At 41.0% G+C, this 26,047-nt stretch overlaps 1 protein-coding gene across 3 annotated transcripts in view; it reads left to right on the top strand.

The window, feature by feature from the left end:
* The window catches only part of TIAM1 (TIAM Rac1 associated GEF 1), a 138,357-nt gene that overhangs the window by 42,161 nt on the left and 70,149 nt on the right, over positions 1-26,047 (top strand). For 2 of the 3 annotated variants that reach the window (XM_060099758.1, XM_060099760.1), the window contains exons 6-10: positions 5,158-5,304; positions 7,473-7,547; positions 10,240-10,410; positions 16,964-17,068; positions 24,442-24,523. In XM_060099758.1, coding sequence (XP_059955741.1) covers positions 5,158-5,304; positions 7,473-7,547; positions 10,240-10,410; positions 16,964-17,068; positions 24,442-24,523 — 580 coding nt within the window. The remainder of the gene's footprint in view (positions 1-5,157; positions 5,305-7,472; positions 7,548-10,239; positions 10,411-16,963; positions 17,069-24,441; positions 24,524-26,047) is intronic. The other variant, XM_060099759.1, reaches the window with a different exon arrangement.

The raw sequence follows: 26,047 nt of genomic DNA on the forward strand, positions 1-26,047 counted from the left end.
CTCCAGAGCGGCAGGTTGTGTAGTTGTATGTCTGCAATCTGTAATTTCATGTACTTGCTAAATTGCGAACAGCTTTATGTACTTTGGGCCCCTTTTTTCTCAAAAATTGCTATGCGAGTAACATGCTTTTAGCCCATCCAAATCAACACCCACTTAAAATGTACTGCACCTTAGCACATTTGCTGTGAAATTAAATGTTAAGTCCTAGGTTCCAGAAACCGCCTTGAAGAGCCTTAGCTGTGCTGCTCTTGGCTTGCCGTGTCAGCTGTACCCTTCCATTGAATTCAGAGCTGTAATTCAGTCAGAGCCGTTTGTATTCTTTATAAATAGATTAGCGTCATCATTCAGATAATTAGGGTAGATTTACATTTTTAAAGAAGTCTTAAACAAATTTCTGGAGTTATTAAAACTGGCATCCTGATTTGTTCTACTAATTACAGCTCAGCTCTTGGTCTCCCTGGCTACCACCTCTCCATATAGCTATTAAGTCCTGTTTTTTAGTAAGGATGGATCAAAGTGCTGTGATGACTAAATCTGGCAAACAGTTTTCAGTTTGTGGCTCTCGGTCTGTTTCTGTGAGACCTGGACACCACTTTGTAACTTAGCCAAATCTCAGTTTGCCTGTTCTGCAAAAATATTGGGATAAAAATTCTTGTTTACCACACTGTGAGAATGTCGTAAATTGAGGGAGCATTTTTATTAAGGAAGCTTATGATCCCCATGATGTGGCATCAGTATTAATACTAAATCCCAAGCTATCCAGAAGGCTCTTTCCTTCTCTTGGGTTTGGTAGACTTTGGAGAAAATAATTTTGCTGTCAACCTAAAACTTCTGTGCCTTTATTATTTTCTTCAAAGCCATTGGAGCTAACCTCTCAGAGACGGAAAAGTAGAAGCCACTGAATTACCCTTCCATAATTTATCTCCAGACCTTCTAATTTCCTCTGTCTCAATATCTGTGATTTGCATGTACTTTTCTTTTGACGGACAGGCTATTAAAATCTGACCAGCATACGATGGGGGTGGGAGGGTTAGTAACTCTTTTAAGTTTATTTGGTCAGTGATTTTGAAGGAGAATATTTAATTCCATATGTGCCATTCTCTGTTCCTTTGTTCTTTTTTTTTTTTTTTTTTTTTGCTAGCTGCAGCAGTGGTTCTGGGTGTGTATATGTCCTTGCAAACTTCTCTTTTCCATGAGACGTTTCAATCAGAACAAGTTAAGCAAGTCTGTTGGGTATCTCTTCCTGTTTGTTGCTCTCTCTCCCATAGAAGATCCTGGGCAGGGAATTTTTACTGTCTGATTTATTGGTTACTTATTTTTTCCTTCTCTCCTTGTCATTTGACCCCAGAGAATTTTTTTCTCCTTGGGGTTGAAACATTCTTCAATTTAGCCTTTGTCCAGACTTTTTTTTTTTCTTCTATTAAGTGGGGAGCATGGGAGGAGGAGGTGTGAGGGCAACAGGGCTAGAGAAGGAGATTTGAGCTAAACTTGAAGTACCATTCACCAGGAGGGCTTCCCATGATGCTCAGTGATTTTTCAGTAATTAACTGAAGGGTCCCCGCTGTAATCTTTGAAAGAAGGTAATCATTGTTCTTGTTTGCACAGATGAGCAGAATGATAGAGTAATCAGGTTCCGGCCACAAAGAGAGGCACTGTCTGGGCCAAGATCATTGAGAAACTCTTGAGCTCTTGTCCAGCAGTTCTTTTGCCAGTTCTTTTTTTCCTTTTCTTCTAAATCCCTTTGCTCATTTTGAGGCATTATTGTCTTGGGAGCAGCAGTAACTTTTGCAGTTTACAAGGCCTCCAACAGTTTAGAGAAGTTACTGTAAGAGCCTTAAATAAACAGTCCATTTGTTAAACAGACTAAACTAACTGGTCAGCTGGTAACTGAGAGTATTTATGGTTGTTAGCATTTCTCTTCTGGACTGTGCTTTTCTAAAATTATGCATGAAAGAGTTACTGTTAATTGTTGTGACTGTGGTATGTAGGATCTCTGCTTCTGCTTTTTGGTGTTTGTTGATTTATTCATTCAGTCAACAAATAAATGTGAGTGCCTGGCATATGTCAGTTACTGTCCTCTGATTAGGGTTATAGCAGCGAATGACTCCAGAGTTCTTGACCTATTGGAGCCTATATTCTTGTGGGAGAGATGATAATAAAGAAGTAAACAATCAGGCAAACACAAGAAGCTCAGATATTGATGTGTGCTATGACACACACACACACACACACACACACACACACACACATACACACACACACACACACACACAGTCAACCCTTTGTTTCCACAGGTTCTGCATCTGGGGATTCAACCAACCATGGATTGAAAATATTCAAAAAAATAAATTACAAAAAGTTCTAAAAAACAAAACTTGAATTTGCCCAACTATTTACATAATATTTACATTGTCCTTACAACTATTTACATAGATTTACATAGTATTATGTATTATAAGTAATCTAGAGATGATTTAAAGTACACAGGAGATTGTTATGTAGGTTATATGTAAGTGCTATGCCATTATTTATAAGGGACTTGAGGATGGGAGGATTTTGGTATCTTCAGGGGTCCTGGAACCAATTCCCCATGGATACTGAGGGACAAATGTGGGTGTGTGTTTGGGTATGTGTGTGTATCTGCCTACATGTATGTGTATATGTATCTATTTATAAATATGAGACCGCATGTATATTTTTTTCTAGAATTTTTAGCTTTAATACCATTTATACAGTGGTTCTTAGCATCATTTTGTGACGATAAGCTTAACTGATATTGACGTAGTTATGTGAACATCTGTGTATGTCAGCACATTATCATTTATTCCTTTTATAACCTTTGTTTACCTTTAGCTTAGAACGTGATGAAAATAGAGAAGAGAAAATGTTTACATATTTAACGTAAACATGTGCCCTTTGTTGATTTTGTTCCCTACAACACCTTGAGTGTAATAGTGGGTTAGAACTCTTTCTGGGAGCGCTTTCCCACCATTGTCTTGAGTACTACATTTTCACATACCCTGATCTGAGTTTTCTTATGTGCTAAGCTGAGAAAATACAAGACCGCTCAGCTCCCTCCTCTTTTTTGTTTGGGACCAAAACTTTCCCCCTAATACCCTCGTAGAGAAACTGTTTTGATTCCCGGTTTTGATAGACGTGGGGGGTCTTTGCCAATCTACTCATGGGGCTTCCAGGGGGTTTACCCTGTCAATACTGAAAACCCCAGAAGGGTGTGCCTTGTAACCAACGTGTTGACTGCTGGGGGGCTTCCCTGTGTTACCCAACAGTATTCATCCCTGAGAATGCTGCCAGTTGGCAGCCATCACATTGGGAGTTGACCGTGTGGGAATCTATGACAAGTAGGTTCCGAGATATATACCTCCAGTGACAAAGAGAAGGTGGAGAAGTTTCAAGTCCAACTCGCTGTACCTCCTGACACTCCCTCTTTTGAAAGGAGAGCCCATGTATGGCCTATTGAGACCTCCTAGCAGAAGTTCCCTCAAGTTCCTGGGACTTTGCTTACAACCTGTAGTATAAAGTTCAAGCCTGAAGGATTGCCTGGCAAGACGACGTGGAGTCCTCATAGAGATCCTGCATATGCCTGAGTGGCAATCACGGTGGCAGATTTAGATTTGGCATGTTCCCTTCTGCAATATTGAACTATTTGTCTGGGTCACTGGCACCTTGCAAATATCTCAACAGAGTTTAGCTTCCTTTTTTAAAAAAAATACATTTTTTTTCCGAAGTTAAAATTTGTTTTAATAAAAAGATGCATACCGTATTTTAAGTATGACAGAATTGCCAAATACGTTTAGTACATTCCCATTTTTGTAAAAAGATTATATAGATATTTGCTTGGAAATAAAGTCTGGAAGGATGTAAGCAAAAAATTAATTGTGGTAGTTTTCATGTTTCGGGGAAGGAGGAAAGTGAAGGATAATGGAAAACCCCCTCCTTTCGAGGACCATTTCTGGGAGTTACAAATACAGTAAGTCCCCTACATACAAACGACTTCTGTTCCAAGAGTGCATTCGTAAGTCCAATTTGTTTGGAAGTCCAACAAAGTTAGCCTAGGTACCCAACTAACACGATTGGCTGTATAGCACTGTACAGTAATAGGTTTATAATACTTTCCACGCAAATAATACATAAAAAACAAACACAGAAAATAAAGAAAACATTTGTAATCTTACGGTACAGTACCCCGAAAAATATAGTAGTACAGTGCAACAGCTGGCATACAGTGGCTGGCATCGAGTGAACAGGCAAGAAGAGTTACAACTGGAGGAGGAAGAGCAGGTGGGAGGTGGTACAGCTGAAGGATCGTCAGCAACAGGAGATGGAGGGCTGCACTTTCACTCACGCCTGACATTGATGGCACAGGTTCTGGTTCCTCGCTGGAACCAGATGCACGTTCACATCTTTGAAAGTTCGCAACTTGAAGGTTCATATATAGGGGACTTAGTGTAACCCTTCTACTTCCCCTTGACCAGAACTTCCTCACAAGCCCATGCCCTGCTACAAGGAAAGTAAGTCCACTTCGGGCAGCCAGATGCTCAGCTATATTTGGGGTTTCTCTGACTAAGGCAGAAGGGACATTGATATTGGGGGACAGCTATCACTTGCCTAATAAGGAGAGTGATTTTATGTAATTCTGAGAAACCTAAATAGAAGAAATTGGTAAATTTAGATTCAATATGGAATCACAGGAACCAAAATGTGCCGTCTTCACTATTTTTGCTGACACCCAGCCATCATTTTTTGTTAGAGTGAAGAAACAACTCTGTACCATTTGGAGAGAATCTCAAGAAAGTATGGTTAGTTTAACTTGATGCTGGAGTTTAGGAACGTGACCAGAAGGATATCTAATTCTTGGAAACCTAGCATACATTCTATTACTATTTTACGTATTTTTTACTGATGTATTCAGACAGTGATTGAGTTTGCCAACCTTTGGTTCACATTTTGAATCTAGGAAGGGCCCTCAAAGTCCCTATATGTGTAAGTCATGGATGAAATGCTTTGGGTGGTGGGGTAAGGGTTGGCTGGCATGAGGGGGAAGGGGCTTTTGGAGGGTGGGACTTAGAGGAGGGCTTGGGGAACAGGTGAGTGGTCTTGACACATACCTTGTTGACGTCCCCTCTTGCCGTTCCTCAGGTGGCTGCTCGCACTGGTGAAACTGGAGTCAGAAGACGTACTCAGGCCATGTCCAGATCTGCCAGCAAGAGAAGGAGCAGGTTTTCTTCTCTTTGGGGTCTGGACACTACCTCCAAAAAGAAGCAGGGACGCCCAAGCATCAATCAGGTAGGTTCCAGGGTGGATGAGAAAGCAACCATAGATTGCTTCCACGGACACCTCACTTTGGGGTGTGCCATGTGTGTGCATTGTTCCTTGATTGATACTGAGTGTTATATCACGTCAACTAGCTGACGCAAAGAAGTTAGTTGTGCTAGATGCTTGAAATAGATAACGTATACCCATAACATTGAACTCGGCTATTAGTCTATCACCAAGCTCCAGTCTCCCACCTGCAACCTTTCCAAACCCTGGGTAATTACAGACGTACTGAAAGTGCACTTCTTCCTGAGTTTTCAGAAGAAAAGCAGGGCTTGATGATGAAGCCAAGTGGGCACCTGAGCAGTCTTTTAAGCTGCCTCTGGCGCTGGATCAAAGGCAGCCTCCAGGGAAATCTGATTGTTTCTTTGCCCTTGACTCTTGGGGGTTGACATTAAATGGGCAGTTCTTCTGCCTACTTACATCAGGAACCAGGAATCCGAGAGCGCTCACTCACCACTGTGACTCCCTTCTACTACCCAGGTGCCAGGGCTTGAAGGGGACCTACCTCAGTGCTTCCTGAGTGGCACCACCTAGGGTGCTGCATCATTGGGCCTCTGATAACCAAATGCTCTGGCCTCATTACTTTGACTTTCTTACTAGCTAAGTCCACTTTCCTGCTGGAGTTACTTCTGGGAAACTCTCTTTCCATTGTCATTGTCATCCGCCTTCTTTGGCTTTGCAAAACAAGTGGCTCCAGAGCTGCTTCAGATTTTAAGGACTGGAAGAACATAGGTATTTGTCTTTCAGGAGAAGGAGAATGTCCAATCCATGAGCTGTAGAGGCACTGAGCATTTTGAGGTCATGACTAGGATTGCCAATTTGACCTATTTACTCTGAGCCTGTAGGCAAAGTGAGAATTCCATTGACTGACTCAATAAAAAAGATCTCGTTATTGTTCGACCAGTTCAGCCATTAGTTTACTTAAGAACTGACATTTAAAAAATAAATGAATTGTGAAAGCGGATGTATTATGTCCTTAGCTGACCACCACACTCATTGTTTCCACCTGGAGTGTCTGGACCCTTGGTGGAACTTGCAGGGGACCAGGTGAGCGAATGGAAAGAGCCTGGGCAGTCATGCAGTTTGTTGTCTGGTCTTTGGGGAAAGTAGAGCATCATCAAGTTTGCTACCTGGGGTTTTGCTTCTGTGTAAATCCGAAGAAGAAACTGTTTGGAGGAAAGTCAATATTTCTTCGGAAAAATCGCACAAGAGACTCGATGGCTCTTGATTCAACCTGCAAAAGGGTGGCATTTACAATCAGCATTTCCACCCTTGTTTCAGGAGGTGGTGGTGTCATTTTGTGTACATCATTTGGCATTGCAGGTGACTCAGACCAACACTGTAAATATATGTCAGGGTTCGCAGCTGGAAGTTTGGGTTGAATTTCTCTTCTATTAAAAGCCTTAGTTCATTTGTGTGCTTCTACTTTATGGGTGCCCACTTATGTTACAGTCCATTGCTGCTGAAACATATGCCTGAATTTAAATGAATCCAAGAGAATGTTTTAACTTTTTCTTTTAATCAAAGGACCATGTAATGTCTTACAAACAATTCTTGTTATTCTCTCTTACAGTAAGAGTTTAAAAAAACCTCTTACTTAGCCATAAGTATACCAATAGAAAGTTACTTGTTAATTTAGTACTTTGAAATGGATAAAAATTGTATGTTTCTATATATCTTTTGCATTGGGCCAAAGACTTTTTCTTAACCACGTATATTATACCAACCATACACAATCGGTTGAGAGCAAATATATGAAATTTTCCCATGTGTTTAGGTTTTGACTACCTAGTGGCATTGGTACCCTGATGTGATTTTAGTCATATCTTTAAGTTAGCAGGATTCATTAAATTTCAAAGGATAGACAAGTTTCTATTTTTTAAATATGAAACTTTTCCTTGATGTTATGGTAATATAATTATAAACATGTTCTCAGGTTCTGAGGTAAAAAGTAAACTAATTATTATTGATAAATTTCTGATTAGGTATGTGATGCTGTAGCTGAAATTCTTCACTGTGAATGAATCTGGTTCATTGCATTTGCAGGTTTATTTTCTTTAAATTTAGATGAATTATCCAGATCTAAAGCCCTTTTGCCCATATTTCTTTTTAAGATGATACTTTTGTGTATGCAGGTGTTCGGTGAGGGAACCGAGGCTGTAAAGAAATCTTTAGAGGGAATATTTGATGACACTGTTCCAGATGGCAAGGTAAAAATAAACACATGTTCCTTTTCTAAAAGTACCACAAATACATCAACATTACACAATGCAGGGGTTTCTTGGGATCCTAAAATTAAGTATACTCAGTATTAAAAACTGAAATGATTGGTCCTTTAAAATTATGTAACAGGGCTTCCCTGGTGGCACAGTGGTTGAGAGTCCACCTGCCGATGCAGGGGACACGGGTTCGCGCCCCGGTCCGGGAAGATCCCACATGCCGCGGAGTGGCTGGGCCCGTGGACCATGGCCACTGAGCCTGCGCATCTGGAGCCTGTGCTCTGCAACGGGAGAGGCCACAACAGTGAGAGGCCCACACACCGCAAAAAAAAAAAAAAAAAAAATTATGTAACAGGTCGAGAAGAGGTGGAAAACTTGATAACAGTAAGAATATTCTCCTGCTGACATAACATTTTCAGTAACTATCATTTGAATGTTGAAGTTTCCATCTAGAATATAAGAGGAAATTGTGGGGTACTGGGTAGCAGAATATTTTATGCCATTGTTAATTCCTCTCATATACAACTTTCTTCTCAAGAGGTGAGTTCTTACTGCCCTCCCTCTCTACCCACACATGCTGCTTTTTTGCTTCAATTAATTTCAAAGAACTGTTCTGATAGTATATTCTTTAAAAAAAAAATGCTTTTGCCTCCCAAGACAAGCATTCGATTAAAGATCCCCAGACTTGATTCAACCTCGTGCTTGGATTTAAAAGGGTCTTTCAAACTGCTGTGATTGAAAGCCCATAAAGAATATTGATTTTTTTTTTCTAGGCCACCTTTTTTCAGCCTCGAAATAAATGGACATTCCTCGTTTTAAAGACCCTAATGATGATACAAGTGGCCTCTTTGCTGGGGGCAGTGGGGGGATTCTGGTGATGATAATGTGAGCTTGGTATGATCCTCTGGTTCTTGGACTCAGAATCAGTATGACAGATTTCAGCTCTCGGTTGCCATGCAGCCAAGCAATGGCTTGCCCCTCGTTCTAGATGGAGCTGAGCCTCCAACATCAGAGTGTAATAGGGGAGTTCTGGCTGTTGAAGGGAGGGGAGATAAGAGTGGCCGTGGACAGGCCTTTTCTCCCTTGGATACCTAAACTACTCCTGGATTATGTCATCGTGGCTATAAAGGCTGCTGTCCTTGGAAATAACCATCCATAGCACTCTCTTTGAGCCTCTGTCTGTTTCTGATGAAATTAAATTGCTGTTCTTATGTGCAATCCAAGCATAGATGTTTTTGATGTTCATGCAGTCATTTCTGAAGTTAGCTAATTCATCTTGCATACCATTATTACTGCACTTTTAATTTTCCCCAGGCACACAGATCCTGGAAACTGCAAAAGTTGTTCCATTGGATTTCTGTGTCGCTTTTTTGTTTTTCCAAGAATACCCCTTTATCCTCCTCCTTGGCTGGAATGCCTTGTTCTCAAACAGCAGGTTAGATGCAAAACTTGGGCTGATGTAGCTCTAAGGGCAGTTATTGAAGGTGGCATGTGGGGACAGCATGGGAAGATTCCAATGATAGGTAATGGGATTTGGGCAAGTTGATTGCGTTCTGACAATTCCTTCCCTGGGGTTCAGTTTATCTGTGAAAGCCACACCATTCAAAGGCAGAGCTGAATTTGTCTTCTCAATTGAATTTAGTTTAGTAGCCTTTACAGAAATATTTTCCCCATTCTGGGATCTGTTCCTTTTACATATGGAAGTTGTTATGTTACTACTTCTCAGCCTTCGTTGGGAAACTTGTTTCTTCATATAATTTGCTGATAGCACCACATTTTCAGTAAATCTATAGATATGTATTTACCAATCCGTGGCCTGGATGTAAACCACATTTTGAGCATCAGTATTATTTTTACACTGCTAAAATCTAATGGAGTGATTTCTCTGCTTATTTCAGAGAGATTAGGCTCCTGATAGTTCATCAATCTATGGAGTGTTTTTAGCTTTAGCTGTTTAGCTGGCTTAGATATAACCCAGCTGCTGAAGTGTATACGTAGGACACGGCTCCTCCCACCCCTTAGAAACTTGGTGCTACTCCCTGATGTAGAGGATGGAGTGAAGGCAACAGCCTAAGAAGGCCAGAAAGCTCATCTCTGAAGTTCTCTGACCCTCATCTGGGAAATGAGGCCGTCTCTCTCCGAGAGTTACACCAGATGTCACATGTGGGCACAAAAATGATGCTGCTTGTCAATAGGTAATGCTAGAACATCACCTTTTCTTTAAAAATTTCTTTGGAGCCTCATGGTTGCCTTTGAAACATATAGCTCACATGGTAGATAGGCTTTGCTGGAGGAATCTCAGCTCTAACTTTAAATGGGTTTGTGGAAGAAATCATAGCAATAAAGCCAAACCGAATGGAGAGCCCATTTCTTTCTTCTTTTTTTTTTTTCTCCATTTCTTTCTTTCTTCCAGTTTTGAAACCCACTCCATCATGCAATGCCCACCCGTGGATGCCGTGGATCAGGTGCGAGGTCTGTCTCTTGTGAGACATCTTTCCCCCCTCCAGAAAGCTCCTTTCTCTGTAATTTCTTCTTTTCTCGGAGGAGCTCTCTATCCTTCACCACTGCCACTACTTCCGCCCTGGGCCCTTTCCATTGGAGTGGATCATTCCTGTGTGCCATCTGGGGATCTAGATCTTGAGAGGCTAACTTGCTGCTCTGCTAACTTTATTTCTTATCGCAGAGGGAGAAAGAACTGGTCTTACCCAGCGTCCACCAGCACAGCCCTGACTGTGACATCTGGGTCCACGAGTACTTCACTCCGTCCTGGTTCTGTCTGCCAAATAATAAGCCAGTCCTGACAGTCGTCCGGCCAGGGGACACGGCCCGGGACGCCCTGGAGCTGATCTGCAAGGTATGAGGCCGCTTGGGGTTGTTTTCTTGAGAAGAACAGAATGCAGTGGAGGAATCCATGAACCCTCAGAAGCGTGTGGTAGGGGAGGGTACTTGAAAGAACATCTCCATTTCATTTCAGAGCAGCTTTGGATTTCTTTGTGATAATATGCATAATAAATGGCAGTGAATTTCTTCAGCGCTGGGAGGAGAGGGATTCTTTTAAGTAGCCTCTTTCAACATGTGTACTTGATAGATTTGTGATAAGCATAGTACATGCTCATTGCACAAGTTTTAGAGAATTCAGGTAAAGAACAAAGCAGAAAATTAAGGCACCCTTACTTTACAATTCAGAAATCACCTCAGTGAACATTGTGGCATCATATTATGTGCACTATTTGTAACCTGCTCTTTTGACAGTAACTCATACACGGGCATCTTTAGGGTAGGGAAAAACGGAAATAAGAAATAGAAATTTGACCTCCATGATGAGAAATTCCTCTTCCTATGAACACACAGTTAGCCTCTTTTGTTTTTTAGAGACAAATGATTGAGCTCACTTCCTCTGTTTTTACCTTATGCTGTAGAAACTTCTTGATCTTTTTCAAGGTAATCCCTGTTTCTTTTTTTTTTTTTTCCCTTGGAGGACAGCTGGATGAATTGGATTGCCTTGAGTGAGGGAAGGGAAAGAGGAAAAAAAGGAGCTTTCCCAACATGCCTGTTTTTCTTTTACATAATTAATAGCATTAATAGTCTTATTTAGTAGTCATATCAAGTCTGAGCAAGAACGATACGTCCCCATTGTACAGATGGAGAAGGCAAGGCTCAGAGAGCCTTAGTTCCTTGCCTGAGTTCACATCACAGTCATAATCGCTTGCAAAGGAGGTTTTGAATCCATATCTGGCTGCTCCAAACTTAGATGGATCCCTTTGTGCCAAGTGGATGGTCACAAGAACTGTCAGTCGTCAGGAAGGATGGTCCGTAAGGGGTGGAAGAATCTAGAATATATTCTTAGGGGAGTGAAATGGTCTTCTCTGAGGCCACTAAAGGGAAAGTGGAAACCTTTTCTGTCATCATTTTATCCTAGAAGAAGCTGGATGAATACAGTGATATTTTTGGACCTCCTCATTCAACACAGTGGTTTATAAATGTGGAATAACGTTCACTACCTCAGTTCTATAATTCTGCAATCAGCAATTTTTGTACTTAAAAAAATAAATCACTAGGGCTTTGATAAAGGAAAAATATGGCTTCACATGAAGGAGAAATGGAACACTCTGGCTCAGATAAGCCTGTTGGATCGTCTTCTGTGGAGGAAAAGTAGAAGGACCATTTGTTTCAGGACAAAGCTACAACCAGCTCCCACATGGGTGTTAAAAATAAATGATGCACTCTTGCATGCTTTGACTCCTTCATGCACACAAATTCTAGCTTTTTAAAGATAATGGTATTTCTGTTCACATTTTTCATTTTAATTACTTAACAAAATTGGTCTATTGAGGATTTCTGCATTCTTTTATTTATAGATTAGCACGATTCTTTAGAGACCCATTAATATTCAGCAGAGCTGTGGGAAGTATTCTCAGAACTGCAGCTGAAGGTGTCAGAAGTAGGACTCTGGGCTTTTTGTATAAGCCAAACTCTGGAGGGTCCTTCCAAGGAGTTGCATTGCTTTGGAGCCTCCTGTGTACATTGGCTTTAGACTCCATCAGATATCAGAGGGTAGGTCAGAGTTTAGCAATAAACATTGATTGGTGCAAAATTGAATAGTGAGTGGGGAAAATAGTGATTTTAGGTATTTTTCAAGCTTTTGCTTTGATAGAAACTGAGGGAATCAGGGAGGAATAATACTGTCGTGGCAACTTAGAGACCATCTTTAGATAATGAGTTAGACCAGTTCCCCTATAAAGGGTTTATTTCTGTCACTTGACAGGGTTTTTATTTTTTTTTATTTTTTTTTTATTTTTTTTTATTTTTATTTTTTTTTGTGGTATGCGGGCCTCTCACTGTTGTGGCCTCCCCCGTTGCGGAGCACAGGCTCCGGACGCGCAGGCTCAGCGGCCATGGCTCACGGGCCCAGCCGCTCCGCGGCATATGGGATCCTCCCAGACCGGGGCACGAACCCGCATCCCCTGCATCGGCAGGCGGACTCTCAACCACTTGCGCCACCAGGGAGGCCCGACAGGGTTTTTAATGGCATCGTTAAGACACACATCCCTTTCTCTAACAAGAAAAGGTCATCCCACTCAGTTTTTCCTGAATCCTCAGGTTTTTTCCCCCAAAACATAGAAATAAAGACAAAAAAAAAAAAATAAGGTGTGGAACAAGCTTACATCTCTTGAGTTTAAAAACAGAAAAATTTTGTGTGCACTTTAAGAAATTGATGGTCTCCAGAAAAGCACCTGTGTAGGATAAATTATATAGTGTGCTTGGAGCCAGGTACCTTCTAAAGCTTGCTGCTTCTTTGGAAAACACTTTATTGTAATTAGTGGAGCCGATTTTATTCTTCAGAGGGAAAGAGGTAATGGGGAAAACAGTGCCACATGTTATTAATGATCTGATTAATGTTGAGTGATTTTTTTTTTTCTCTTGGAGGAGGGACTGAAAACAACGGTGATTGTCAGAATGTCTGTCTTTTATTTCTTTATTGTCATTCTCAACTTTGGTGATGGGTGCTTTCTCTAATATTTAATAATCGATCTTTTTCTTCTGTCTCTTGCATTCAGCCATTCTCTTTCCTATTCTGTCTGATCCACGTCATTTCACATCAGTTTGTCATCTGCCATCCGAGCACCAGTCAAGTTCTGGTATAGTAACTGTTTCAAGATCTACATTTCATGTGCAATTCATGTTATGAGTGTTATGAAAGTGATTGTTGCTAAATATAGCAGGTAACCGTGTTGGCCTATGGGTTGTGGACATATTCTGATCATTGCAATTACTAAAATAATTGCAAAGAAATTCATTTATTCATACTTGTTATTATTCACATATGACCATGGGCATTTATTTCATGGCTTCACTCTGTAGACCTATGGCTTTGGATATTCTAAGAACCATGGACATTAAAAACAATAAAAATCACCTCGAAGGGGAGGATAAGTATCTTCAGAAATTCTGCAGTAGCACTTTGTGTGTGTGCGCGTGTGTGTGTGTGCGCACGTGTGTGTGCATGTGTGTGTGCGCACACGTGGATCTCTGGATGTCCTAACTGCATGCGTTTATGTTTCCTGAAGAAGTTTGATTGAAATAGAAGAATATTAGGAGAAATGGAAGAGCAGAACATTGGTGGATTTCAAGATCGTGTTATTCTCTGTTTTAATGGACTCAAACTATTTATTGAAAAGACCTACATTATGTTTTGTTGTTTCATCCTTTGAAGGAGTCATAGGAAGAAGAAAAATTTTTAAAACATGTCAACTAAACAAATAATATTTGTCTTATGGTATGATTTGGGACTGTATTGTCTCAAAATGAATCAAATGCTTTCTACATAACTTAAGTAAATGAACATTGGAAAACAAATTTGGACCATTTAAGTTGTTTTCCCAGCTGACTTTCTCTTACGTTGTAATTGAACATTTTACAAGTGTAAAGCAGGCCAAATCGTTAGAGTTACTATCTTAAAATAGTCATTAATATTTGGAATTGTTTTTTGCACATAGATGTGTTGTGAACATGGTAAGTTGTTCAACCTGCCTTGATACTGACTTGTAAATATTGGAGGAGCATGAAATTCTTGAGAGTTCTGATGATCTGATTTAGTTAATTCATTAGGATTTTCCCTTTATGTTAGACCAGCCATGACTAATGGGGACTCATAATTGAGAAACATGTACCAAAATGATAAGACACATGGGTGTATTGATCCAAAGTCCCATTTTTAAGGTAACTATTTACTGACCAAACCACGGGCTCTTGGGTTACAAATAAGATCATTATAATTTTTATGTTTGTTACATGTGCTCATTTTTATTTTTTGAAGTTATCAAGACATTATTGTAACTTAAGGAAGTTTGAAAAATACGGTGGTGGAGGGGAGGACGGCCAGAACCACCCTCATTCCTGTTGCTCTGTTCTCTTCGCTTTGTTAAGCACTTCAAGGTGTTGGGCATTGTTTGGCGTTCTCTGTGCATCTGTATAAATGTTTTCAGCATGGTAGCATTTAAGGGGTGATGTCTCCATCAGGACCACCTTAAGACGTTTGGTGCCTGCCAGTGGCACCAAACATCTCTCTTTCACACTGAGGTTTCAGGAGCCCGAAGCTTCTTAGGTGAGGTGGCTATTTCGGTCTGGTTTCCAGAAGACTGTCTAAGTGGCAGCCCCATTGGGAGTGTCTACGAAGTGTTGATTAAGATGACGATAAAGTTTCCAGGTGGATTTGTTCCTGTTAACCAAGACCCCATGAAGTTTCATTTCTCTTTCCCTCCCACCTCAGTTGGAAACAGATGGTGAACCAAAATATTTTGCTTCTAATTAAAGATTTCAGTGGGGGTCTAGGTCGGTGGGAAGCATTTGCAGCTTTTCTCTCTGTGAGGGAAACTTTTCTTGCTTATCGTAGCACCTTAAGTATTATTATTTTGTTGGTTGTCTCAGCGGCTCTTTGACAAGCAGTAGGTAGCACACTTTGAAACTTCCCTGCTTTTGCTTCCCTGGCTTACCCATCCACCCTGGGTATTTGACATCAATAATCTGGGTCTGGCAGACACTGAGCATTTGGTTTTCAGTACCGACAGCGAAAACCTGAAAGCCAGGTGCAAGGAAGTTGCTGCTTCAATGGCGCCTGTGTGCGGACGGTGGGCTTCAGACTATCATATCACTCAGAAAAGGATACACGTTGGAGGTTCCCGAGAATCACTATGGAAAACTTCTTCATCATTCTGCTAGGCGTTTAGAACAAACTCACTTCCACTTTCCATAACTGTGCTTTTCTCTTATGCAGGATCCCTGCCTTGCATGTGTGTTTAATTACGAGGCAAAGTCATCACTGTCCCCAACTCCCATTTTCTGCAGGCCCCTTCCCACACTCCTGAAGACTGCTTCACACAGTATCTGGCACACTTCAGAATTTGTTAGGTGTAATTGAATGACTATTATTGGAATAATTATTAGAATGTTCTTAGTTTGGCTTTAAAATTGGGGGCTGGGGGGAAAGAAGGTAAACAGAAAGAACATTAAACCAGTGAAAAATTAACTTCACTTATTTGGAAATAATTCTCATCAGTTGAGCTTTTGGTATGAAGAGATTTTATATTTATGAACAATTTCAAATTTACAAAGAGTAGGGAATAATGTAATAAACTTGTGTCACCATCACCAAGGTTCTATAATATCAAAGTATGTTTCACCCATTTACTAACTCACTCCCACCCTCTGCTCTGAATGATTTTGGAAGCAGATTCCAGACATCATATCTTTACTAGTACTTCAGGATAAATCTCTAAAAGATAAGGTTGCTTTAAAAAAAGACTTGATGGAAACATTTTCTCTCTAGCAGTACATTTTCATGTTGCCATGTAACTTTTTTTTTTTCTTTTTTTCTTTTTTTTTTTTTTTGCGGTGCGTGGGCCTCTCACTGTTGTGGCCTCTCCCGTTGCGGAGCACAGGCTCCGGACGCGCAGGCTCGGCGGCCATGGCTCACGGGCCCAGCCGCTCCGCGGCATGTGGGATCTTCCTGGACCAGGGCACGAACCCGTGTCCCCTGCATTGGCAGGCAGACTCTCAACCACTGTGCCACCAGGGAAGTCCCCCCATGTAACTTTTGAAGAGCGTTTTTTTCCTTTTCCTTCTGCATCTTCTTGAACGTGAATTGAGGATGTGAGTTATAAAACCATGTTTCCACTGTTGCCTTTTCCACAAAGTTAATTCACGAATGACTTTCTAGATAGAAAAAATCATTTGACCCATCCTGACCAGTGGAGAAGGCCTGGAAATTTCAACCCTTAACTGCTTCAGAATTGTTTTCTTTGGGCAAGTCATTCATGGTGTTTCCAAAGTTGGACACATGCCTGTCTTCGCTGCCCCCGGAGGGAGTCTCACTCGGGGTGTATATAAATAAGACTGAAATCCAAATGCCTTGTCTATACACCAACTCACTTGCAAATGAACTGTGAACAACTGTCCCAGTGTCCCCATGTGGTTAAAAAAATAAGTTTGCCTGGGCACAGCTTTCTTCTGTCACTGTAAATCCTTCCTTGCCTTTCTTGTCACTTTTCTTCTCCAGTCACCTATGTATGTTGGAAATTATGTTTAAAGGCCTTTTGGGGCTGATAGGTTTTCTTGCAAACCCAGTGTTAAAGAGTGTAATGGATTAGATAAGCAGAAGTGAGGATGTGACTTTTTTGTTTCTGTTGATCATAAGATACCCATGGGATATTATTAATATATTCAATGAAAAGTAAAGTTTGGTTTTGGGTGTAAACCTTTTAAGAAGTATAGAAATTTTAAACCTTGCTTCAGTAGCAAATCACCATTATTCTCAGGAATAGATGACAGTATATCAGTGGAAAACTAATTATGTCTATTTACTATTGAAAAGACATTTTCTCTTCTCTTTTTTTTTGTTTTGGTCCCAGGCACATAGACTGGATCATTCTGCTCATTACCTGCGCCTGAAATTTCTAATAGAAAACAAAATGCAACACTACGTGCCAAAGCCCGAGGAGGACATTTATGAGCTGGTAATGTTTATGTCTGTTGTCCAAGTACATTCTGTAGGAGATTATTTTTAAATTATATATGTGCTCATGCTAATTGTGGTTGGTGGAGTGGAACAAATTCTAAAATAAATGAGCCTCATTCAGCGCTCTTAAGTTTGTGGAGATGGTCTTACATATCACAATATTTTTGCAGAGTGAAAATGCCATCTTAGTTTATGCAGGGAACGATGCTATGCTATCATGAAAAATTGAAATCCAGAACTGACTCTCAGATAGAATTTTAGTTATTATGCCTAGCTTTCCTTGTAGCTTTGACAGTCTTATGTTTTAAATGGGTGACTCAAAGGTGAACTGGCTGTTGTCAGATAAAAAGTACTAACTCCAATTTTGTATGACTTCTCCCTGCATGTTGAAATTGATGGGTCAAATCCTGTTGGGTGAAAAAGGTGCCATCTAATTATGTGTCCTGGCCTTTTGGAATTGTATTTATTATATATATTCTTGGGCACACTTATGGGTTTGAGTTTCATTATGAGACTTGGGTTCTGAACTGGATCTGGACTTTTATATTGACTCTGTTGCTTACTAATTATGTGGTCTTGGCAAAAAAAAATGAGATGATAATACTTTCTAGAATTTCGCAAAGATTAGAGATAATGGTTCACATAGTAGGTGCTCAGTAAATGGTTGTCATGGTAACATGGTAAAATAATGACAAGTTCCTTTTTTGTTAGCCAAAGGGTGCTTTTTTCAGTTCCAGGAAAGAAACATTTTGGGAGCAAGGCCCCCTCTCTTGGAGTTTGTTCTTCTTTCTCTGCACTTAGTCATTCCTCTGGGGGCCACCGAGCTTCTTGCCATGGATCTGTGAATGATAACAGTATGACTTCAGACAGGCTTTCACCACAGAAAACAGAACTGAAAATTGAAACCCGAATAGTCTCTTTTTGAAAAGGGGAAGCGTAATTTAAAATTTAGTATATTTAGTAGGGAATTTTGTTTCTAATCAATTTTTTTGAGGTTCACTTTCTCTACAATAAAACATCAATTTTGAGCACACAATTCGATGAGTTTTGGCAAATGTATACAGACAGTTGTGTTTCCAGTATTACAGTCATAATTTAGAACTGCGGTCCCCAACCTTTTTGGCACCAGGGACAATTGTTTCGTGGAAGACAGTTTTTCCACAGACCGGGGGGGTGGGGGATGGTTTCGGGATAATTCAAGCGCGTTACATTTATTGTACACTTTATTATTATTACATTGTAGTATATAATGAAGTAATTATTGCAACTCACCATAATGCAGCATCAGTGGGAGCCCTGAGCTTGTTTTCCTGCAACTAGGTGGTCCCATCTGGGGGTGATGGGAGACAGTGACACCTGAAGTGTGTTGCTTATGTCTAGTCTACTCCATAAGATGCAGCTTGATTGTCACTTTCCACTCACTGATAGGGTTTTTTTTTTTTTTTTTTTTTCTTTTTGCGGTATGCGGGCCTCTCACTGTTGTGGCCTCTCCCGTTGCGGAGCACAGGCTCCGGATGCGCAGGCCCAGCGGCCATGGCTCACGGGCCCAGCCGCTCCGCGGCATATGGGATCCTCCCAGACCGGAGCACGAACCCGTATCCCCTGCATCGGCAGGCGGACTCTTAACCACTGCGCCACCAGGGAGGCCCACTGATAGGGTTTTGATATGAGTCTGCAAGCAATTAATTTATTACCGTCTCTGTGCAGTCAAACCTCTCTGCTGATGATAATCTGCATTTGCAGCCACTCCCCAGTGCTGGCATCACGGCCTCAGCTCCCATCTCAGATCATCAGGCATTAGATTCTCATAAGGAGTGTGCATCCTAGATCCTCGTATGTGCAGTTCACAGTAGGGTTCACGCTCCTATGAGGATCGAATGCCACCGCTGACCTGACAGGGGGCAGAGTTCAGGCGGTCATGCGAGTGTGATGGGGAGTCGCTCTAAATACAGATGAAGCTTTGCTCACTCGCCTGCTGTTCACCTCCTGCTGTGTGGCCCGGTTCGTAACAGGCCATGGACTGCTCCTGTTCCGTGGCCCGGGGGTTGGGGACACCTGATTTAGAACATTTCTATCATCTTAAAAACTTCCCTCATGTCCCTCTAAGTGTTTTTAATGAAATATAGGAGAGGGTGTGCTTTTATAACACTCTTAATATGTCACGAAATAGAAGAACAAAATGACCATTTTCAACCATCACTTAAATCACTAAGTTTAACACAGAGGAGGGTACTTTTAACAGTGGCTGATTTATTTTTTTCTCTGGCATGGGGAAAGCCCTGACTTTGTGCTCCGTGAGTAGAGGAGAGAAAACCCTTTTTCTTACTTAAGAAAGGAAAGTGCTTTGCTGGTAACACTGGAACAGCTATTAGATCATATATTTTGCATTTCAGAGTTAATGAATCTTTTGTGTCTTAAATGACAGGGATCATGCCTAAGCAACTTCCATGTCCTTCATATCTTACACACAGTACATGCTGAAGACATACCTTTTGAAATTATATTGACTCCTTTATTATTTTTAAGTCTTGGCCATTGTGCGGTCTCATCCAGTATAGGAGACTAAGGTGTGCCACACATACTCTGTATCTACACTGCTATATACATATTATAATTACAATTATTTAAAAAAAGAATCCAAAATACAGAGAGATTATGGTATTCTTTCTTGCCCTGTTACAGAAGGTCTCCAGCTCTGAGATTCCTGAGGAAGTAAATGCCATAGTCTTACTCACTTTACTGTTGAGATTGCTCATGGGCACCTCTGTTTTTACCAAGATTTTAAACTTTTTTGTTCTTAGGATATCTTTGGCAGCCTGGTAAAGCCTCTAGGTCCCATATCAGAATAATGTTTTCAATTGCATGAAATATATAGAATACATAGGATTACCTATGGCCTACTTGTGTTGAAATAGTTATCAAAAATATTTTTTAAATTATAGATAATATACGTGCTTACTTAATAGCTCATTAAATAACAAGACCCAGCATAGGTCTAACACCTGCCACTGTTTTGAAGTAGTGATGAGCATAACTGGTATTCTGAGATCCTAGCAGCAACTAGAATGTGGTATAAAAAGAACTGGGGGGCTTCCCTGGTGGCGCAGTGGTTGAGAGTCCGCCTGCCATGCAGGAGACACGGGTTCGTGCCCCGGGCCAGGAAGATCCCACATGCCGCGGAGCGGCTGGGCCTGTGAGCCATGGCCGCTGAGCCTGCGCGTCCGGAGCCTGTGCTCCGCAACGGGAGAGGCCACAACAGTGAGAGGGCCCGCGTACCGGAAAATAAATAAATAAATAAAATAAAAATAACTGTGATTTCTGTTTCTGACAAGGTCACAGGCATTTCTCCTATTGCCATGTTTGTTGCCTCCATTCATTTATAATTGAAGGAAATGCTACGTTTCAGTTACAGGTTAGTGAAACTAAAAACTTCAGGCTTTTTCACCATCCCAGTTCACAGACCCCTTGAATTCTATCCATACATCCATGGTTTCCAATCCATGCTTTTGGCCATTAAGCTGGTATGAAATGTCCTCCCAGGGCAGGGGTTTTCTGAACACACAGTGTTCTTGGATGCCTTTTGAGATTTTACAGATAGTTGATTTATTGTCCCTTACAGAACAAGTATCGGGCCACTTATGGCTAATTGGTTTCCATAACCCACCTCCATTTTATTTTTGATGGACTAGCGAAGCTCACACGATTGAAGTCCTGTCCTGAAAAAATGACTCCTTCATAGATGACTGTCCCAAAACATTTTGTTCTCTGCTACTGTTTTGTCAAGTATTCTTGAGTAGTGAGGTCAATAGTTATTAGCGAAAGTGTGTACTACATTTTAAAGATCTTTTTGGAGGGTCTAGTGCATTTATTTGGTGGGGCTGGGTATTCTTTTGCTTATGAAAGACCATGAATAGTTAGTTTTCTACTTATCTGCTTTGCTAATGTAAGTAATACCCGTTTGACTACATTTTCATGGTTAGTTGGTTATTGGGTCTAATCTGTAGAATGATAATGAATATGGAGGCACTGGGTTTTTTGAAAACCCATATTAAATATGTTTTTCTTAAAGTGACAGGTGGGAATAAAGAGTTTGCAGAAACACTGATTGATTGATTGATTCATTCATCCAGCAAATATTTATTTAGTGTTTATTGTGTGCCTGGCACCATGCTAGCTGTTCTAGGCACTGAGATACACAGAAAAATCTCTACTGTTCATGGAAAATACATTCAAGTTGGTGGAGACAGATATAAAAACATGTAAATATTTTTAACAAAAACAAGTAAATGTGTAATATCTCCCGGGATGTTAAGAGCGGGGAAAGAAAAAGGGCAAACAGATAGAGAAAGATAGACATATAAAAGCGATCGAGCTGCTCCTTTAGATGTGATGTGTGAACATCGTGGTGAGTGAGGTGAGAAGGTGAGTCATAGAGGTATTTTGGAGGAAAGTGTTCTAGGCTTAGGAAACAAAGCTGGGTAAGGCCTGGCAAGGGGAGGGGGGTGATAGTAGAGGTAGTTTACTCATGTTTGAGGAGGGTAAGTGAGGGAGTGGTGGGGAGAGGGAAGGTGGGGTGGGGAGGGGTTTGGATGCAGAAGAGTGAGCAGGAGGGCTTGTAGGGCCCAAGTGAGAAGGGAAATCCCCAGAGAGGAAGGGCATTATTTGACTCCTGTCTTCATAGGCTCGCTGTGGCTACTGTGTGGCCCATGAACCTTAGGGCCTTAGGGAAAGAGCTGGGAGAGCAGGCAGGAGGCTAGTGAGCTGTCGTTCAGGCCATGGGTGATGGTCACTTGGACCAGGCACGCCAAGGAGACCTGGTAGGAAATGAATGTGATTTCGTGATAACTCAAGTGCCAGGGTAATCAGATTGTTTCTTAACGTCTGATGGTGTTTAATCTGCTTTTTGAAAAGAGCGAAAACATGCAGCATCACTGATTTAATAAAAATAAAGGGGGGTTTCCCTGGTGGCGCAGTGGTTAAGAATCCACCTGCCAATGCAGGGGACACGGGTTCGAGCCCTGGTCCGGGAAGATCCCGCATGCCGCAGAGCAACTAAGCCCGGGCACCACAACTAATGAGCCTGCGCTCTAGAGCCGGCGAGCCACGACTACTGAGCCCCCCACACGCCTAGAGCCCGTGTTCCACAACAGGGGAAGCCACCGCAATGAGAAGCCCGCACACTGCAGCAAAGAGTAGCCCCCGCTCGCCGCAACTAGAGAAAGCCTGCGTGCAGCAATGAAGACCCAACACAGCCATAAATAAATAAATAAATAAATAAATTTAATAAATAAATGGAATGTGTGTGATACTTCTTTGCTAAAGATATGTTTAAAACTATGAAATTTCAAAATTTCTGGTTTCAGATATTATGACTGCATCGAAAATATATTTTACAGTCCAGCTCCTTCTTGAAATTTTACATGTTTTAGAGTTAGAGCTTTTTACCAAACCCAATTTTAGTCCAGCCAGCCTAAGGACCGTGGTCAAGGGCCCTGTCTATATTATACTAAGTTATTGTCTGAAACTGGTAAAAAACACAAAGACTTTCACACCAATTACAAAGAAGAGAGGAGGTAATATTATAAAAGAATAGGAAAACTTATTTACAAAGCTAAATGCCCACGGGACCTATGGACAACCATTTGGAATTTTCCAGAGATGGTTAGAACAAACGGTGATATACTGCCACCTAGGGGGAGAGTTTGGCTCTCAAGGAAATTGAAAAAATAAAACTAAGGTTCAAAATAAGTCGAAGTGAATACATTTCATAACATTTTATTGAGCATTCCATGACATTACAAAATAATCATAAAATTGATTATATTTGGTATGTATAGTTTTGGTGACTGTAATTTTCTGAACTAAAGATCAGTAGATCTAATAGAACCGATTTCTTCTAACTTCAGAATGCATTGGTTTGAAACTTATTCTGAAGTATAGAAAGAAAACCACATTAAGTTATGTCCTCAACATGAAGTTATGCATTTGGTGGAAGTTGCATTAAATGAGGGTGTTCTAGAGGATCTAGGCCGTTGGGTCAGTGTTCCAGCCCCTGCCCCACCCCTTGGCTTTCTAGTATTACAGCAGCCTGTTTTCCAGACTCCTGAATCCTAAGCATTCTGTTCACCTCTCCCACCTGTCAACTGCCCTAAGAAAACGAAGAGAAAGAAACCATTTTTTTCATACTTGTCTGAACAAAATTATTTCCGGACAAATGACTGAGAGGGGGGCAAGTTTAAATAACCACGAAGACTTCTCTTTAATGCTAAAGGATTTTCATTTTGGAATTTTCCAGAGATGATTTTCATTTTGAAATTAATTTGACAAATTTTAAGTTCTATATGAGCGTTTGACACGTCAATATGTTTTGGAATTACTATCATAAATTCTGGAAGCGGCCTTTGGCTTACATACTGAAGAAGTAAGGTTTGGTACCCTTTACTCTGGTACCCCTGAGTCCCACCAGGAAATAGTTGGGAGGCATTATAGTGTAATGGGGAGAACTTCAGTGCTGGAGCCAGTGAGACCTGGGTTCAAATCCCAGCTCTGCCCAGGCTGGCTTTTTGACGTTAGGAAAGTACTTTCTCTGTAGCTTTTTTCTCTTCATTTGTAAAATGGGGATCACATTTGTCTCATAGAGAGCATGTGAGGGGCAAGAACACATGGTAAAACCTTCATAAGTTACCGTCCATGATGATGCTAGGTCCAGACATCTAAGCATGAAGTATAAATTAAATTAATTGAAATAAAGTTTCTCTGTGAACTGCCAGTTTCTCTTATTTTTTTTTTCCATGTTTTCTTGGGTTTTTGAGAGAGGTGATTGATTTATGTACTTCAGTTTTTTCAGTAATTTGGTATAATCTAATGGCTAAAAGAGAATATTGTCATTTATGTAATCTGTCATCTGTTTTAATGCTATAATTTTTCTCTGCATATTTGTACTATTGTGGACTTTTTGAACCAAAATGGTATACGAACAGAAGAGAATGGAAGCACAGAGATTTCTCCTATTCCTATGGATCCCATATCAAGATCTTCATAACCTCTTCTTGATGTTAATAATTTTTTCCCCAGTACTGAAGATTTTTGATGACTTTAGCATTATTTTTCAGGTGTGTGATAGATAATAGTGTGGGAAAAGACATACAGAGTGATGTCAAGGAATTATTTAGAAACTGGAACTGGAGCTAAATCTGGGAATGTGCCTTTTAAGTTTCCACTTTGAGTCTTTAATGGGGTCAGTTCAACAAAAATACTAGGATGTGATGAGAATTTGATTTCAAATTCTGAAAAAATAGATTTACAAATTGATGACTATTTCTAAGTTATTTTTAATGAAGTCTTAATTATGCTTCTCTTTGTCATTTTCAGCTGTACAAAGAAATTGAAATTTGTCCAAAAATCACTCAGAACATCCAGATTGAGAAGTCAGATACAGCCGGTGATAATTATGGTATGTTTCTTTTTCTTTGGTCTTTGGTGTTCTTCAAGTTAAAACAATTCCTGTGTAAACACGCACTTATTAACAATTCAATAAAATGCCTTTGGGGCCTATTTAAAACAGATAGCCCATCTGGCTTCTGCTCTGCCCAGCAGCCAAAATAAGGGGGAAAAGATATGTACCCTGGGTAGGACAAAGGTTTTAGCTTTAAATTTCTTAACTTTAATCATCGGGGTTTGCCTGTCACAGAAAAGAAATGGATCCTTTGGGAGGAGATTGTTTTATCTTATGATATACCCTAGTAATGAAGAAATTATCCTTTCGCACCTCTATCCACCAAATATATGTATTATTCTCCTTTCCCTCACAAAGGATGTTAAAGGAACTCGTCTTGGTGGGAGTTGGGGTCCCCAAGACCACCTCTGGGTTTTGGGGTTCACTAAGAGGACCCACTGGACTCAGCTTATTCATGACCACAGTTTATTACAGCAAAACTATACAAAATAGCATCAGTAAAAGGGAGAGGCCCATGGGGTGAAGAGAAGTCCATAATTCCCCTAGCAACAAGCTGTGACAATGCGTGTGAACTGTTGTCTGGTAGGAAGTTTGTTAGTGACTCAGTGCCCAGGATTTTTATTGAGAGGCTGGTCAGGGAGGCACCCTCTGCCCAGCATATACCAAAATTCCAGCCTCCCAGGAGGAAAGCAGGTGTTCAGCACAAACCACGTTGTTTGTACAGATTTTAGACACAGTGGGCTACATTAAGGTGTTGGGAATCCTCCCCAAATCCAAGTTCCCAGATGCCAGCCAGAAGCCAACCTGATAAGCAGGCCATTCAAAGAATAGCAGTCAGGCTTGCTATGTTAAGGCTTTCCTATTGTCTACCTTCTGGTGTAGTGAAGTATGTAATCCTTTCCATAGATTTAAGACTGGTCTTCTTAGCATTACACTTTATGACTTGGATAGTAGTGAAGTTGGTGCTTGAGTGAAATACATAGGGAAACCCATATGCTCTATCAGGGCTAGATCAGTCAGGAGGGCGAGGTTCGCTGAAGCAATGACAGTCACCAAAGCCCAGTGGCTCCAAACAGTGAAATTCTTTCTCCTGTTCACCGTGCATCCTCTGTGGGTTGGCTGGGACCCTTTCTGTATGTTGTCCTCACTCTAGGACCTGGGCCTGCAGCGCCTGCCACCTGGGACATTGTCTGTCTCTTGGCAAAGGGGAAAGAGGGAAGGTGGTGATTTGAGTGCTGACTCACTCCCAATTCACTTGTCAAAGCAAGTGACTGGAGGTGGGGGATGGGTAGGTGGGCAGAAGAGTGTAGTCCTACTATGTACCGGAAAAAAGGAGAACTAGAAGACCTGGTGGAAAGATATATAAAGGGCACTGCCTATGCTTGCTTACTGCGTATTTCTCTCTGAATGAACTTACTAGGCTTTTTAACATTTGAAAGTCTTCAAACCCTTTACTGGGCAGCAGCATCTTCAGTATTCCTGCCGAAGCCTCTCCCGCAGGCAGCCAGTCCACCTCTCGGA

The sequence above is a fragment of the Mesoplodon densirostris genome, chromosome 5 (assembly GCF_025265405.1).
Source record: "Mesoplodon densirostris isolate mMesDen1 chromosome 5, mMesDen1 primary haplotype, whole genome shotgun sequence".
NCBI classification, from domain to species: Eukaryota; Metazoa; Chordata; class Mammalia; order Artiodactyla; family Ziphiidae; genus Mesoplodon; species Mesoplodon densirostris.